The sequence below is a fragment of the Neophocaena asiaeorientalis genome, unplaced genomic scaffold (assembly GCF_003031525.2).
Source record: "Neophocaena asiaeorientalis asiaeorientalis breed wild unplaced genomic scaffold, Neophocaena_asiaeorientalis_V1.1 scaffold9, whole genome shotgun sequence".
NCBI lineage: Eukaryota > Metazoa > Chordata > Mammalia > Artiodactyla > Phocoenidae > Neophocaena > Neophocaena asiaeorientalis.
Window position 1 is genome coordinate 1,232,495 of NW_020171825.1, and position 14,016 is coordinate 1,246,510.

At 40.7% G+C, this 14,016-nt stretch overlaps 1 protein-coding gene across 4 annotated transcripts in view; it reads right to left on the bottom strand.

Moving 5' to 3' along the window:
* The window catches only part of CLYBL (citramalyl-CoA lyase), a 245,318-nt gene that overhangs the window by 22,406 nt on the left and 208,896 nt on the right, over window positions 1–14,016 (bottom strand). For all 4 annotated transcript variants that reach the window (XR_003002557.1, XM_024740131.1, XM_024740143.1 and 1 more), the window contains exons 3-5: window positions 7,149–7,337; window positions 3,092–3,193; window positions 1,254–1,347 (exon numbers count right to left, since the gene is read on the bottom strand). Coding sequence is in view for 3 of the 4 variants with exons in the window: in XM_024740131.1 (XP_024595899.1) it covers window positions 1,254–1,347; window positions 3,092–3,193; window positions 7,149–7,337 (385 nt within the window). In the remaining variant the exon portion in view is untranslated. The remainder of the gene's footprint in view (window positions 1–1,253; window positions 1,348–3,091; window positions 3,194–7,148; window positions 7,338–14,016) is intronic.

Below are 14,016 nucleotides of genomic sequence, written 5' to 3' on the forward strand. Positions count from 1 at the left end.
TAAAAACACCGTTTGTAAAGACATCTCTGTTTGCCTGGGGATTTCTCCCTAGCGAAATGATGATTCAAATATAAATGAAGAGAGGGCTATGTGGAGGCAGAGTTAAATCTCACATGTGTCTCTTTATCTTGCAAGGCATCTTTTCATGTAGTTACTTGCACGTGCATTAAGAAAAGCCCCCTTCCCTATCTCAGGAGCTAGACACAAATGACTTGATAGGTCACAAAGGACTCCTGGTGTATTTTTTCCTTCTTGCCATTGCTCAGAAAGTGTCAGTCCAAAGATAGCACCATAAAAGGTAGCCAAACAGCTGTGCGTGGAAATAGTTAACTTCCGTCACTGAGCACAGAATTCGTGTGCTGTGGTTGTAATGCCATGTCGTAACAGGTTCTGAGCCAAATACTGCAGCTTCAGGGTGTGGAAGGGGAACTTGGGGGAATGCAAGGACACTGATTTTGAGGGAGGCAGAAAGTGTCCACTGAGCTGTTGGATACACAAAAGTCTCCTGGAAAGACTGGCTCCTCTTTTTCCCCCAGGAGTGGGGTAACTGTCACTGTTTATATTTGGACCATATCACTGCTCAGGGAAAGCTCTTGCATTCAGGTCACTGGGAGTGGTGTTCTGAAAACACTTTGTGGCCTTGGCCTCTTTTCTAGATGCACTCACAGCCTCTAGTTAGTTATACATGCACCCAAGACCAAAGACATAGTGCCCAAGGGATGGGGAAGATCAGTGAAAACAAGCATACTATCTCAATAAATATTTCATAATAAAGGGGTTTTGAAATGTATTTTAGGGGGAATTTAAGATCTATTTAAAATTTTTACATACTTCATTTAATGTAGAAAATGATTCTTCAAAGCAATGTGAAACTGCCTTAAATTTGTGTTAGAAGCCTAGACAGCCGTCTGGCTGATGGGAAAACAACACATTTAAGCAACAGAGAGGCTATTCACATAATGTAGCTATTATGAACACAGTAGACGTCATATATGCCTGAACATGTCTGAGGCTACGACAGGCTTTTTATTAGTTATTTTATAAATGAACGGAAGTGATGATGTAGTGTTCTGGAAGAAGGACAGCTATGAGGTGCCCTAAATTATCAGGAAGTATTGCCCATTGAGCTGAAAAACCATTGTCATGGTTGGCAAATATATATTGTCATGTAAATGCCCATTCTTGAAGGGGCAAAGAAAAAATATATACACATATGCACAGAGAGAATGAGAAGAAAAACATGTCTTTGACACCTATGCTGGCGCGAAAGTCTTCTCCTCCAAAAACGACTGCATCTAGAAAAAGACCCACTTGAGGCCCGTTCTTTAGTGCTTCTTCACACACTGCCTGTAAAAGAGCAGAACAGAACCAGAGCTCACAGAAATACACCCATTAGAGAGAAGCAGCATGGTATATTTCAGTAACAGAAAGCTCCACCTCTTAACACAGTTTAGCTGAAAGCAGTGAAAATACAGCCCCAATTCAACCCTTTCAAAAGGTATTTAATATTGTCCAAAGTAAGTATGTTGCATATATTTGCTTTGCTTAATGGATTATATTAATATAGTTAGTAGTATATATTAATACATTTATAATGTTCAAGTTTTAGTTCATCCAATCTTTAGAGAAACTTTCAAGTTAACTCATTTTGATTGGACTGTAAGTTATTTCTGTTCTTCCAAAATTTGTTTTTGCTTTAAGAGACCCTCCAACAATAAACATAAAACCACAGGAGAAAAGGAAAGAATTTAAAAATCAAACTAATTGGATTATTTGCATTGGGATCAAGATTTCTTAGTAAATGGTCTCAGGATTAAAGACAAACAATACAAAAATCTACAACTCCAGAGGGGAAAATAAAAATGCAATAAGTCATCCAGGATGTATGAATAAGCAACTTGGACATTTCTCTGTGAAATTAAAGATGAATGATAGTCATCTTAGACAGGACTGTGATGCTGCAAAGGTGGAGAGAAAGCATGCTAACATATGTGGGTGGGGAGGACATGAGGAACCGGTGAGGACACTGTTGATTAATTTCAGGGGCTGTGAGTGCTTCTAAGTGTATTATGGATAAAATGGCAAATCAGCGCTTAAAATGAAATCACTGTATGAATCTAGTTGCATCTAAGAAATATGCATTGACTATATTCTCAACGCATATAGGGCAGGCTGGAAGGATTCGTGCTTAGTGGTGTAAACATGCTGATCACGAGGCCTGAAGCAGCTCCCCAAACATTTGCACTCTGCCCCTCCTGCATAGGCCAGTAGGTCTCTCAAAGTTTCCTCTCGGAGCCTTTGCTCACATATTATCTCTCCAGTACAGTTCAACTATCTGTTTTTGTTTTTAGGTATTTCTTCTCTCCTGCCCTTGGTCATGGGGTACTACAGTGATGATGTTCACAGGTCAGGTGGAACATGAGGCATATTTTGGAAAACAATTTAAATGGCCACTGATAAAGAGGAAGAAACAAGCTAGCTATGAATTCGCTAAGGCAAATAGTTTAATGCAGCCATACAATGGTGAAAATGCTTGGCTCAGCTAATCTTCCTGAATGTATATTAGGAAATATTTTATGTTCTAGTGTGGCAAACTGAAATAATATAGTACAAATTAGTGTGTATACTAACTCAAAAATAGTAATCTTATGTATTAGACATTATAGATTATGTTGCTACAAAGAGGCCTGATAATTTCCCAATAAAAGGCAATTGTTACAAAAGAATAATTGAAAGTTAATTCGTAAGGGTGACAAATGTTCATGTACATTTATTCTATAAATGTAATAATTCACAGCAAAAATTTATACAGTGATTATTTAATTAAAATTAATGCCAGGAATATATAAATATTTCATTTAAATATTTAGGACGAGGAAGTTTTTCCTTGCTACTGCGTCTATTTCTTTGTTTTCTAAGATGCTCACAGCCTGGTTTTGGTTATTACAGATAATAAATGGTGCTCAAGGTTTACTTTGCTTATAAATCTTTCTAGAAAAATATTTTAAGTAGATGTTAAAATTGAAAACAAAAGTTCTCTTTAGGTAATAAATAAAATACTAACTTACTAGCCACATTATGGTTTCCTTACCTTAAAATTGAGCAAACCCATTGCAGTTTCCACAAAAGGGATTAAATTCATAGGTTGTTCAAGTTTTCGGCCTTGTAAGTAGAATGAAAATTTGTCTGAAAACTAGAATAAAAAGTGTCATAGGTGACTAGTGGGGGGAAAAAAATGTACAATCATTGAACTGTAGAATAGAAGTAGTATTTAAGTCTTTGACCTGAGGAAGTAATATCCCAGCCTCTTTCATCCACACAAAGAATAAAAAAAAACAAAAAAAAAAACGGAAAAAACAGAGGAAAGACCAAAGAGAAAAGGTAACAAAGTTCCCAGCAAACTAAATAGTAAAACCTCAAGCATTAAAAATTGTTTTTTTTTCTGAAGGCGCAATTTGAGGCCTAGGAGTTAAGAGGTGGAAGGAGAGATTCTCAAGTTTAAATGCTTTCCTTGAAAAGGTTTTTACTTAAGGCCTCTCGCCTTCCCTTCGTTCAGTGCATGTGGCAGGCCCCTAAAACAATGAAGGCTTGCTCTACCTGCCATTCTGGTTTTGTTTCGGACCCTGCACAGACATCGGTGTAACTGTTCAGAAGCCTTCTACGTGGAATCCATATTATTCATTATAGCAACACTACCCTTTGTTCGGAGGTTTTTCTTCATAATTTTTTAGCTTACCTAGGAAGACCTTAAAAAGGAAGTTTAATTCTTTGAAGACCAAAGCTCGCCAATTTTTTCCATGAGACCAGTTCACAGCTAGCTCTGTGCTGCCAGTGGGGTAGCCCAAATTCCAAAATCTATCATCTGGAAACATACAAAAGCTCTTGCACAGATCTCCCCCCCACCCCTTTCAAAGGAGAAAAAAAAAACCCCACCACACTCTAAATTGTAAATCTATTATGTCTATCTAGATCTAATAAGATGTGGGGAGATAAAAAAAAACACACAGGTACGAAAAAACTATTTTTGTAAATAAAGATAAAAACATATATATCCATTTTAAATTTAAGGAATATTCAGCCATTAATGGATATCAAAGGAAAAGGGAATTTTAATCATCTCTCCATTCAGTCTCAGTTGGGTAAATCATATCTAAGAGATTTGCATAAATATAAACCATCAAAGACTTTTCATCTTCAAAGGGGGTTTCAAGACCCTATAAGCTTTGTACTGTAATCATCGCAGGTCACCACCCTGCAGGAATAGGGCTGCTATGGCAACATAAAAAAACTAATGCTTAAGGCTTAGCATAATATTCTGACTAATAGAAAGGAAACTCATTTTAAAGGCTGGCAGCCTATTTACCAGAAGCAGGATTAGAGGTGTTATTTCCCCTTTTAGCTGCCCCCCCCCCACTGCCCGTGCAGCACCTCCCTCCCCAACCAAAAAAAATCTAATCACTGGGATCTTTAAAAAGCTTTTGAGCGATTTGCAGTAACTTTACAATTAGGCTAAAATAAATCACAGCTTTCAGTAATGAAGAATTATTCCCAGTTGCTCCCGGTGCCCCTCCCTTCCTCGACACCATGATCATCGCCTCCTTAGCAACTTTACAAGGGAAGGAATAACTCAACCAAAATAGCAAGAAGGAAGAGAAGGCTACAGTTTCAGGGGACAAAATGTATAGTATTCCACGAAAATGAAAATAAAACCTAATTTATGGCACATTCAAGCTAGAAAACGGGTGGTAAAATATTAGTGATTTTGGTGTTACCTATGCACTGGAGGAATTTTGTTTTTCTTGTTAAAAAAAGGAAAACTTGCAATGTTACTTGCCCCATTCTTTGTGATAATGGTTATAACCCCAAAAACTGTAGAGTTGAAAACTAGGTAAATCCTTTACAATATCCTTTACAACAGGGAATATCCCTGTTCCTAGTGTGAAAAATCTCTAACGCCTTTTGTTTTTAAGGCAATAGGGGCATATTTAAAAATTAAACATTCTAGCCCATCCTCCTCCTCCTCCTCCCCTTCTTTCTTAAAAAATTGCATTAAGTACTAACACAAAAGGTAACTAGTGGAGAAGTTTCAATTAATTTTTTCAAAAGGAGACGATTAAATGTTTCCGGCCTGGTAAAGTGTTCATTTCAGCGAGGTGGAGGGGACTGGGGGCGTGGGGGGAGGAAAAGAAGGGGGAAAATCACAAAGAGATTGGGGAGGAGATGAAGTAGCAGGGCTCAGCAATTCTTTCAATTCCAGTGCACACCCAATAGTGTGTTGGAAGAATGCACCCTGTTCGGGATTTGTGGGAGAATTGTCCCACGACAAAGGAGGCCGAGTCACGCTTGTTATAGTCCAATAAGCCGTGCCAGTCAAACAAGAACCCACACTAGCGACAAAAGGCCAGCAAGAGATTCTCACACAAAAGAAAACAAGGAAGCCCATCTTTCAGTTGTGCATCAGGCTCTGGGTTTTATGCTTCACATAAATACAAACGGAGAGGAAAAAATAAACAGCCCAAAAGACTTCTGTTAACTAAGAAATCCTATTTAGATTTCGGTATGTTCCTCACATCCAAGGATTTAAAACAGCGAACAGAGGCCTTAGCTGAAGGCTGGGGTGAGCACTCCCCTCTCAAATGAGGGGTAATAACGGTGATAAATAGGCACTAACTAGGAAACCAAAAGGGAACAGTGACTTCAGATTCCATTTCAATCAACTTAAGACACATTCGAATGGGGCAGGAACTCTTGAGGACATTAACCTGCTATCACTAGGATCTCCCAGCTCCTGAGGGGTGACCTTGCTGAGAAGAGCTCCAGTTTTGAAAGTAAATATGGGACCTTGAACAAAGGTCTTCAGGAAGACACCAATGCAGAGCTGACGGACAGAAAAATAATGGTAGCTACATGTGTAATTCTAAACTTTCTAGTAGCTACATTAAAAGAGTAAGATGAAACAGATGGTGAATTTAATAAGAGGTTTATTCAACCCAATATATCTGAAATATTATCATTTCAACATGCAATCAACATAAAAATTATTGAGATAATTTACATTCTTTTTTCGGGGGAGGGTGCTATGAAGTCTTCAAAGTCCCGTGTATCTTACAGCGCATCTCAATTTGGACTGGCCACATTTCAGGTGCTCCGTAGCCACATGTGGCAGGCAGCCATGGCACTGGAAAGCACAGAGCCAACATAGCTACATACACGGGAAAGATGAGCAATGTATTTCGGTGCCACAACTAGAACTCGGCGTATTGCTACAGTTGTAGCCATAGACTTAGGGATCACCCTAGATGTGGCATCAAAATCACCACTGTCCACACGCCCTTACCATGCTTCCAGCACCTGGGTGCCACGGGCCCTCCTCTCAGGAGTGGCACAGTGGAACCGTACTGTATTCGGCAGAGATCTGCAGAATCACTGCAGCCCCTAAATAAAATCTAGCCTCACCCTCCAACCTCCACCCCACTTCAACAATTAAAACAATCATAGTATAATTAGGCCCATTTCAAAGTTTTCTTAAGTAATTTGACATGCCAAGGGTTTATTGGCTGAAAAGTCTGTCATGAAACAAACACACCTGTCAGCAATTTAAAAAGGATGAACTAGAAAACTGTTCAGGAAATAATATCTGTGCTAATTAAAACCACTAGTTAAAAGCTTCCTGTCTCTTCCTATAGTTGCCCCAAGGAGTGACCTTTTCCTCTCCTCCTCTAGGTTCATTTTTTCCTTTGCAGCTAATGTGCTTTCACTGTCTCTGATGACTTCAAATGAATCTGCCTAAGAGGTATGCAAATCACTGCTCTTCCAGGTGGAGGGTTAGGGCCTGGCCGGGTGTAGTCTCAGGTAAGCTGGTTTCCAGGGGCTGCTCTGGAGGAGGCTGTTCTGTCTAAACCACAGATCTGTTAAGGCAGCAGAAGCATCATTTCAAGTGCAGAGCTGTTCCAGTGAACACTTAGGCAAAGCCAGGTTCTCCTTGTGTGCAGGAAATGGTCTTTGGGACCTGCTCCTTTTTCTCAGTTCCCTTTCTCTCGGCTCTGTGTATGCATTTTCAAAACCTACAGCACCCAAATCCTTCCTTTCTGCTACTCCTTGTTAGCCTCTCCTGAGTTTTTAATTAAAGCAAAGCATGAGCTACTCACCCACTGGATTTCTTCAGGATCTTCTACCTTCGGGAGCATCAGGCTGGAAGGAAGGACCCGGGACCGCAGGAGGGCCTGCAGATCTTCTTCGGCCAGACCACTGGACACTGAGTTGATTCTTACACACTTTTCAGTTGGGCCCAGATCAAAGTCTTCAAGAGTTTTTACTATTCTCAATCGAGCTTCATCCTATGAGTGTAGATAAAATGTAACTCCTAAGTTTATTTATCATTGAGAAGAAACACAATCAAACTGCCCGTGAAACTCTTATGTGGATGGAGAGTCTGAGCACCATTACGATGTCTACTATGTCCACCAAATAACTGGTATTTGAAACGAGTTGTCCAGTCTGATGGTCAAGTGACTGATTTCCAGACTTCACTCAAGATGACTATAGCAGAGATGAAAGCCATTGTAATGCACATTGGTGAAACTCTAAATAGTGGTCTCAGGACTTCCCTGGTAACACACTGTTAAGAATCTGCCTGCCACTGCAGGGGACATTGGTTCGATCCCTGGTCCGGGAAGATCCCACATGCCGCGGAGCCACTAAGCCCGTGCGCCACAACTACTGAGCCTGCACTCTAGAGCCTGCGAGCCACAACTACTGAAGACCGTGCGCCTAGAGCCTGTGCTCCGCAACAAGAGAAGCCCGTGCACTGCAATGAAGAGTAGCCCCCGCTCGCCACAACTAGAGAAAGCCTGTGTGCAGCCACGAAGACCCAACGCGGCCAAAAATAAATAAATAAATAAATAGTGTTCTCATTTTGCGCATTAGCATTACTGTCCCATTGGAAAGGTAAAATAACTAATAGGTAACATCTATTGAGCGTTTACTAAGCACCAGGTATGGTGCTAAGTGCTCTACCTGCATTTTCTCATTGAATAAATACAAGAAACTAGATAATTTATGGATTAATGGTAGTCTGGACTGCCAGCATATTCACATTAGGGAAAAAAATAAGGATTTGTTTTTCTCTTTCCACATGCGTCATGCTATTTTTATTCACTTAAAAATTTTTTTGCAACTGAGTTGAATCTTAACATTCAATTAAGAAGGCACTCACGGGAAAATGACACTTCACACTACCAAAAAGCTCCAGCTTATTCAGATGGAAGGCAATAATATCACCAAGAAATCCCTTCATGAAGTGGTGGACAAATACATTTTTTTCTTTGATTTGGCAGGCTTTGCTCCACAGTTAAGAAAAGCTGAAAGGTTGAAAGTCTGATTCAGTATTTGAATTGTCCCCGGAAAAACTGTATAAAACCAAACATGTTATTTATTGTCTTTGCGTTGGGGTGATGAAGCGGGGACAGGGGTTGGGGAGAGAGGAGTGCACTTGGGGCGTGGGGGTCGGAATCAAGGGAAAGAAAGCCCTTGAGGTCATTACTTCCTGCCAATTTCAGTTTCAAAACCAAATTCCTCCAACTTGCCAACAGCCCTCAACAAATTCTCATGGTCAGAATGAACACTTATCAAAAGTAGCTTCATTTGGGAAGGGTTTTTATGATACTAATAAAACTTTAAAGCTTCTCACTGCTGATGAATGTAGTTTGAAAAACAAGGTCTTAACAATATATGGCCATTTGGATAGCGGCTGTTATCTAGGAAAATAATAAACCAAAGCAGAGAGAAAAAATAATTATTTGAGCCAATATTGAGTTGAAGTCCAATCTAGGAGATAAGCCAAGACAGTAGATTTAAACCAGGCAGATGTAGGTCTATGACCGGGTGGAAGCAGGGAAGGCCTCCAAATGTGGTCTGAGTTAAACAGTGTGAGGAAACCAGCTTAGAGTTGTCAAGTCGGATGGACGCACAGTACATAGGAGCAGTCTGAGACAGCTCTGTGGAGTCCTGATTTACTGAGCTCTGACTGCCAATAATTATGCCAAGCTTAGACAAAAGCAAGAGAGAGCTCATGCCAGCTAAAGTGAGGAAGGATGCAGCCAACAGTGGCTTGGTTCCACACCTTGCTGTGGGCTGTCCCACAGCAATAAAATGCATCCACTTGCTCTGTCATGCCCTCTCGCTGCAGCCACAGGATAGGAAGATCCTGAAGGTGAAGGTCAGAACTCAACTCATCAACTCAGTAGTATGGTTCCAAGGCCATCGACAGCTGTCGAGAGAAATGCTTCCTGTGTGTATCTAGATCCATAGCCTCAAAGAACCCAAGATGTGCTATGCTCCATGCAGCCTGGCACAGCTACAAACCCGGGATGGCTTCAGCGCAGAAAACTTTCAACTTCCAGGTTTCCTTTCAAGGGCAGGTTGGGCTTGTAAAGGGTCTGCTGGGACAAAGTGAATGGGAAATGGGAGGGAACTAACTAGATCGTTTGGGCTGAAGTGCATTTTAAAACTTGAGTTATTTGAGGGACTTTCCTGGTGGCGCAGTGGTTAAGAATCCTCCTGTCAATACAGCGGACACGGGGTTGAGCCCTGGTCCGGGAAGATCCCACATGCCGTGGAGCAACTAAGTCCGCGAACCACAACTACTGAGCCCGCGTGCCTAGAGCCCAAGCTCCACAGCAAGAGAAGTCACCGCAATGAGAAGCCCGCGCGCTGCAACAAAGAGTAGCCCTTGCTCGCCGGAACTAGAGAAAGCCCGCGCACAGCAACGAAGACCCAACGCAGCCAAGAATAATTAAATAAGTAAATAAACTTATTTTTAAAAAACCCAAAAAACTTGAGTTATTTGAATCATCACCTCCATCCTCTAGTTTAATCGGCATGTGCGCTCAAGGACGCAGGATCCCTGGCAACATCAGCTTCCTAAATTGTTCATGTTGGTGTCAAACAAAATCTGACCTCTAAGCTGTTTAGTTGTTTCACTTGGATTCGAAGGGGACTGTTTGTTCAAAGCTCATGTTCTAAACCTGTTTGTGATTTTTATCTAAAGTCAGATTGCCATGGTTTCAGCACATTCCGGTTTACTTAGTAAAATTCAGCCCTTGTGAAATTGGCTGCAAATGAAGTACCCCATTCCAATTTTAGGCATAATCTGATTAGTACTTTTCATGCTGTAATAATGAGCAGTGAATACTCAGCATTTTATTAGACTTTTTTTCCTCTTTCTGGCTCAGAATTAAAACCAAGCTCTTTCTACTACATCATTCTGTACCTTTCCAAAAAAAGATGATGGCTTTGGAGGTATATTGCCATACAACACCCTTATTAACGGGCTGTTGCTTGTGACAATTTACATAAGTGAAGTGTGCATCCCTCTGCTGTGTATCCCAAAATATCCAACAACTTCACTGAATTTACACCAACCAACAAGCATGTTGATTTTTTTTTCTTTTTGGTATTTTAATGGTGAAATATGTTACTGTGCTAGCAAACACACCCATGCCATCTGTTGGGTGAGAGGAAGGCAGTTTCTAAGAACAATTAAATTTAGTTCTGGGTCTTCAGCTAGAGAGAGCCACAGTCCACCAGTTGTGAAAAGAAAGAAATTCTGTTCATGCTGTTCTCTCTCTATCACAGGCCTTACGTCTTGCTACCGTGTCTCTTACATCTCTCTCATCTCCATCACCTCGCTCCCTTCACACTTTCATTCTCTTTTTCTTTGGCTCCTGTTTGGCCCTGACCATCCTTCCAAGTGCCATCTCATTAGGGGGATTAGTAAGACTCGGCCTGGCAGACACCACCTTCTCAGAAGGGCTATCCAGGTGATCTGCTGAGATTATTGGGAGGTAAATGCTCCCTGGAGAAAGAAAGAAAAGGAAATGAAGGCAAAAAGAGGCCACTCAAAAACAACTGTTTTTGGGGGGTGGGGTGGTCTTACATTCTGGAAGCAAAACAGGTTGTTGAAAATGGAGTTTAGAAGGAACTGCACTCTAAACGTGTTAACACTGCAGGACAGCCTTGGTAAGCATTTCTCAGTGTAGGATGAACTTGTCCTCCTAAAATCTGACAACCTGAAAAGAGGGAATAATGAATGCAAGGCCTTCCTCAACAGTTACATGAGATTTTTGCAGAGACTAATTATCTTTGTGTGTTTGTAGCATGTTTGATTCCAGAGGTGGGCTCTGCAAAGGCCACAAAGAAAGTTGGCACAGGTCAAACTCTTCACAGGCCCTGGTCCTAAAAGGTGGTATTACCAAAGTTCCCACATTCAACTGATATTTCGTGCCATGGGCTGCTCAGTGCAGTGGACCGGTGGCTAATAAACTTGTCCTTATACATAAGCCACCATATTATGTGACTCTGTCTGGGCCAGGAACCAAGGCGTGCTATGATTTCAGAGACCGGATTCTTATCACCTGGGGAAGAGACATGCTCTGCTGACGTAAGAAAGTGGATAAATCAACCATCACCGAGACCTGCAGACTCTGAAATTAAAGGAGAAAATATGCGTGCCATTGGTTCAATTGGCACCCATTAAAGCTAATAACTAATCAGCCTTGCAAGTTTCTAGCTCAGAATGATCAAATCTGCAAAGAAAACAACATCCGTCCACTTTTACACTCCAGTGGAAGAGGTGGTCCCTCGCGGCGGGGCGGCACAGTCTCGCCATCTGGAGAATAAATCGAGTGTGAAGTACAGTATAGTTTGGGACCAAGCTCCGTGGCAGCAGCTCAGCAGTCAGTTCATTAGTTCCAAACTTCCAGGGATTAGAGCGACATCAATTCTACTGTCGGATAGGAAGAGACAGACAGGATACGAGATTCAAGGAGGATTGTGACAACCAGGAGGAGCCCCTTGGGCTTATTTATAAAACTACAAAATATAAACATACCCAAATAAGTGTCTTAAATAATAGCATTATTACAGTTTCATAACATCTGAATTAACACCTTTCTCTTCTTCCACCTCCACTCCGAAACCCTGTATGTTAATAACATATAATGCTTTCAGATGAAGTCGCCAAGACGACCCTGAATGCAACAGGAGCAGTGAGAAAGCTGTGCGGCCGAAACAAGACTTGGGAGTTAAGAAGTACGGAATATTTTCTAGGCTCTGGGGAGACGCATAACCTCTGTGATTTTTAAAAATGAGCAATTACTATTTTCATCCCACAAAAGGCAAATTGCCATGCCAATACGCAAAAACACTAGTGAATTCTGTCTTTTCTGAATTTGTCCATCTCACCTCACTTTGATTTCATCTGATTCATAAAATGATGTCATAAGCATGGATTGGAATGGGCAAAAGGCCCTGATATTGTCATCTATATAAAATTATTTTTTTTGAAAATTTTGAGATCATTTGGTTTAAAATAAAAAGTTCTGATGTATTGTTCCATTTAAGGATCTCCCTTTTCATATAAGTTCTTTTTATACACTAATATTAAAAAACAGAAGTGCTTGTGACAAAGTCATCATTAGAAAATTACTGTATTTTTCTTACAAATGTATAAAATGTATTATAATCACAGAGACTGCTGTAGCTACTGCATTAGAAAAAAAGCCAGATTCTCATTGATTATTACAACCTGGTAGTGTTTCTTTAGGTAAGATGGTAGTGTTGAGTTTTCTAACCCCCCAAAAATCTTGGTTTGCCTGGTGTTTTTTTTAACCTTTTTTTTTTTTGGCTGCACCATGTGTGGCATGCGGGATCTTAGTTCTCAGACCAGGGATTGAACCCACGCCCCCCTGCAATGGAAGCACAGTTTTAACCACTGGACCACCAGGGAAGCCCCTTGGTTTGCCTGTTTTTGTTTTTTTTTGTTTTGCCTGTTTTTGAAAAAAGAAAATCTACAGCAATATTGAACATACCATGAGTTAACTGGTTAAAATTTCATTCATCAATAACACCAAAAGCACTGGTAACAAAAGAAAAAATAAATTGAACTTCATGAAAAATTTAAAATGTTGTGCATCAAAAGATACTTTCAACAGAGTAAAAAGGCAACCCACAGAATGGGAGACAATATTTGCAAATCATATGTCTGATAAAGGAATATATATTCAGAACATATATAGAGCTTCTAAAACTCAGCACTAAAAAAACAAACACCACAATTCAAAAATGGGCAGAGGACTTGAACATACATTTCTCCTAAGAAGATATAAAAATGGACAACGAGCACATGAAAAGATGTTCAATATCATTAATCATTAGGGAAATGCAAGTCAAAACTACGAGACACCACTTAACACCCATTAGGATGGCTACTGTCAAAAAAACAGAAAAAAACAAGGGTTGGAGAGGATGTGGAGAAATTGGAACCCTTGTGCACTGTTGGTGGGAATGTAAAATGGTGCAGCCGCTATAGAAAATAGCATGGCGGTTCCTCAAAAAATTAAAAATAGGGGCTTCCCTGGTGGCGCAGTGGTTGAGAGTCTGCATCCGATCTGAAGACCCAACACAGTCAAAAATAAATTAAAAAAATAAATAAAAATTAAAAAAAAAAAATTAAAAATAGGACTTCTCTGGTGGTGCAGTGGTTAAGAATCCGCCTGCCTGTGCAGGGGACATGGGTTCGAGCCCTGGTCAGGGAAGATCCCACATGCCGCGGAGGAACTAAGCCCGTGCACTGCAACTACTGAGCCTGCGCTCTAAAGCCCGCGAGCCACAACTACTGAGCCTGCGCTCTAGAGTCCACGTGCCACAACTACTGAAGTCCGCGTGCCTAGAGCCCGTGCTCTATAACAAGGGAAGGCACCTCAATGAGAAGCCCGCGCGCCACAACAAAGAGTAGCCCTGCTCGCCGCAACTAGAGAAAGCCTGAGTGCAGCAACGAAGACCCAACGCAGCCAAAATAAATAAATAAGTAAAATAAATTTATTTAAAAAATTAAAAATAGAATTAACACATGATGCAGCAATTCCACTTCTGGGTATATACCCAAAAGCGCTGAAAGCAGGTCTCGAAGAAATTATTTGTACACCCATTTTTTTTTTTTTTTTTTTTTTTTTTTTG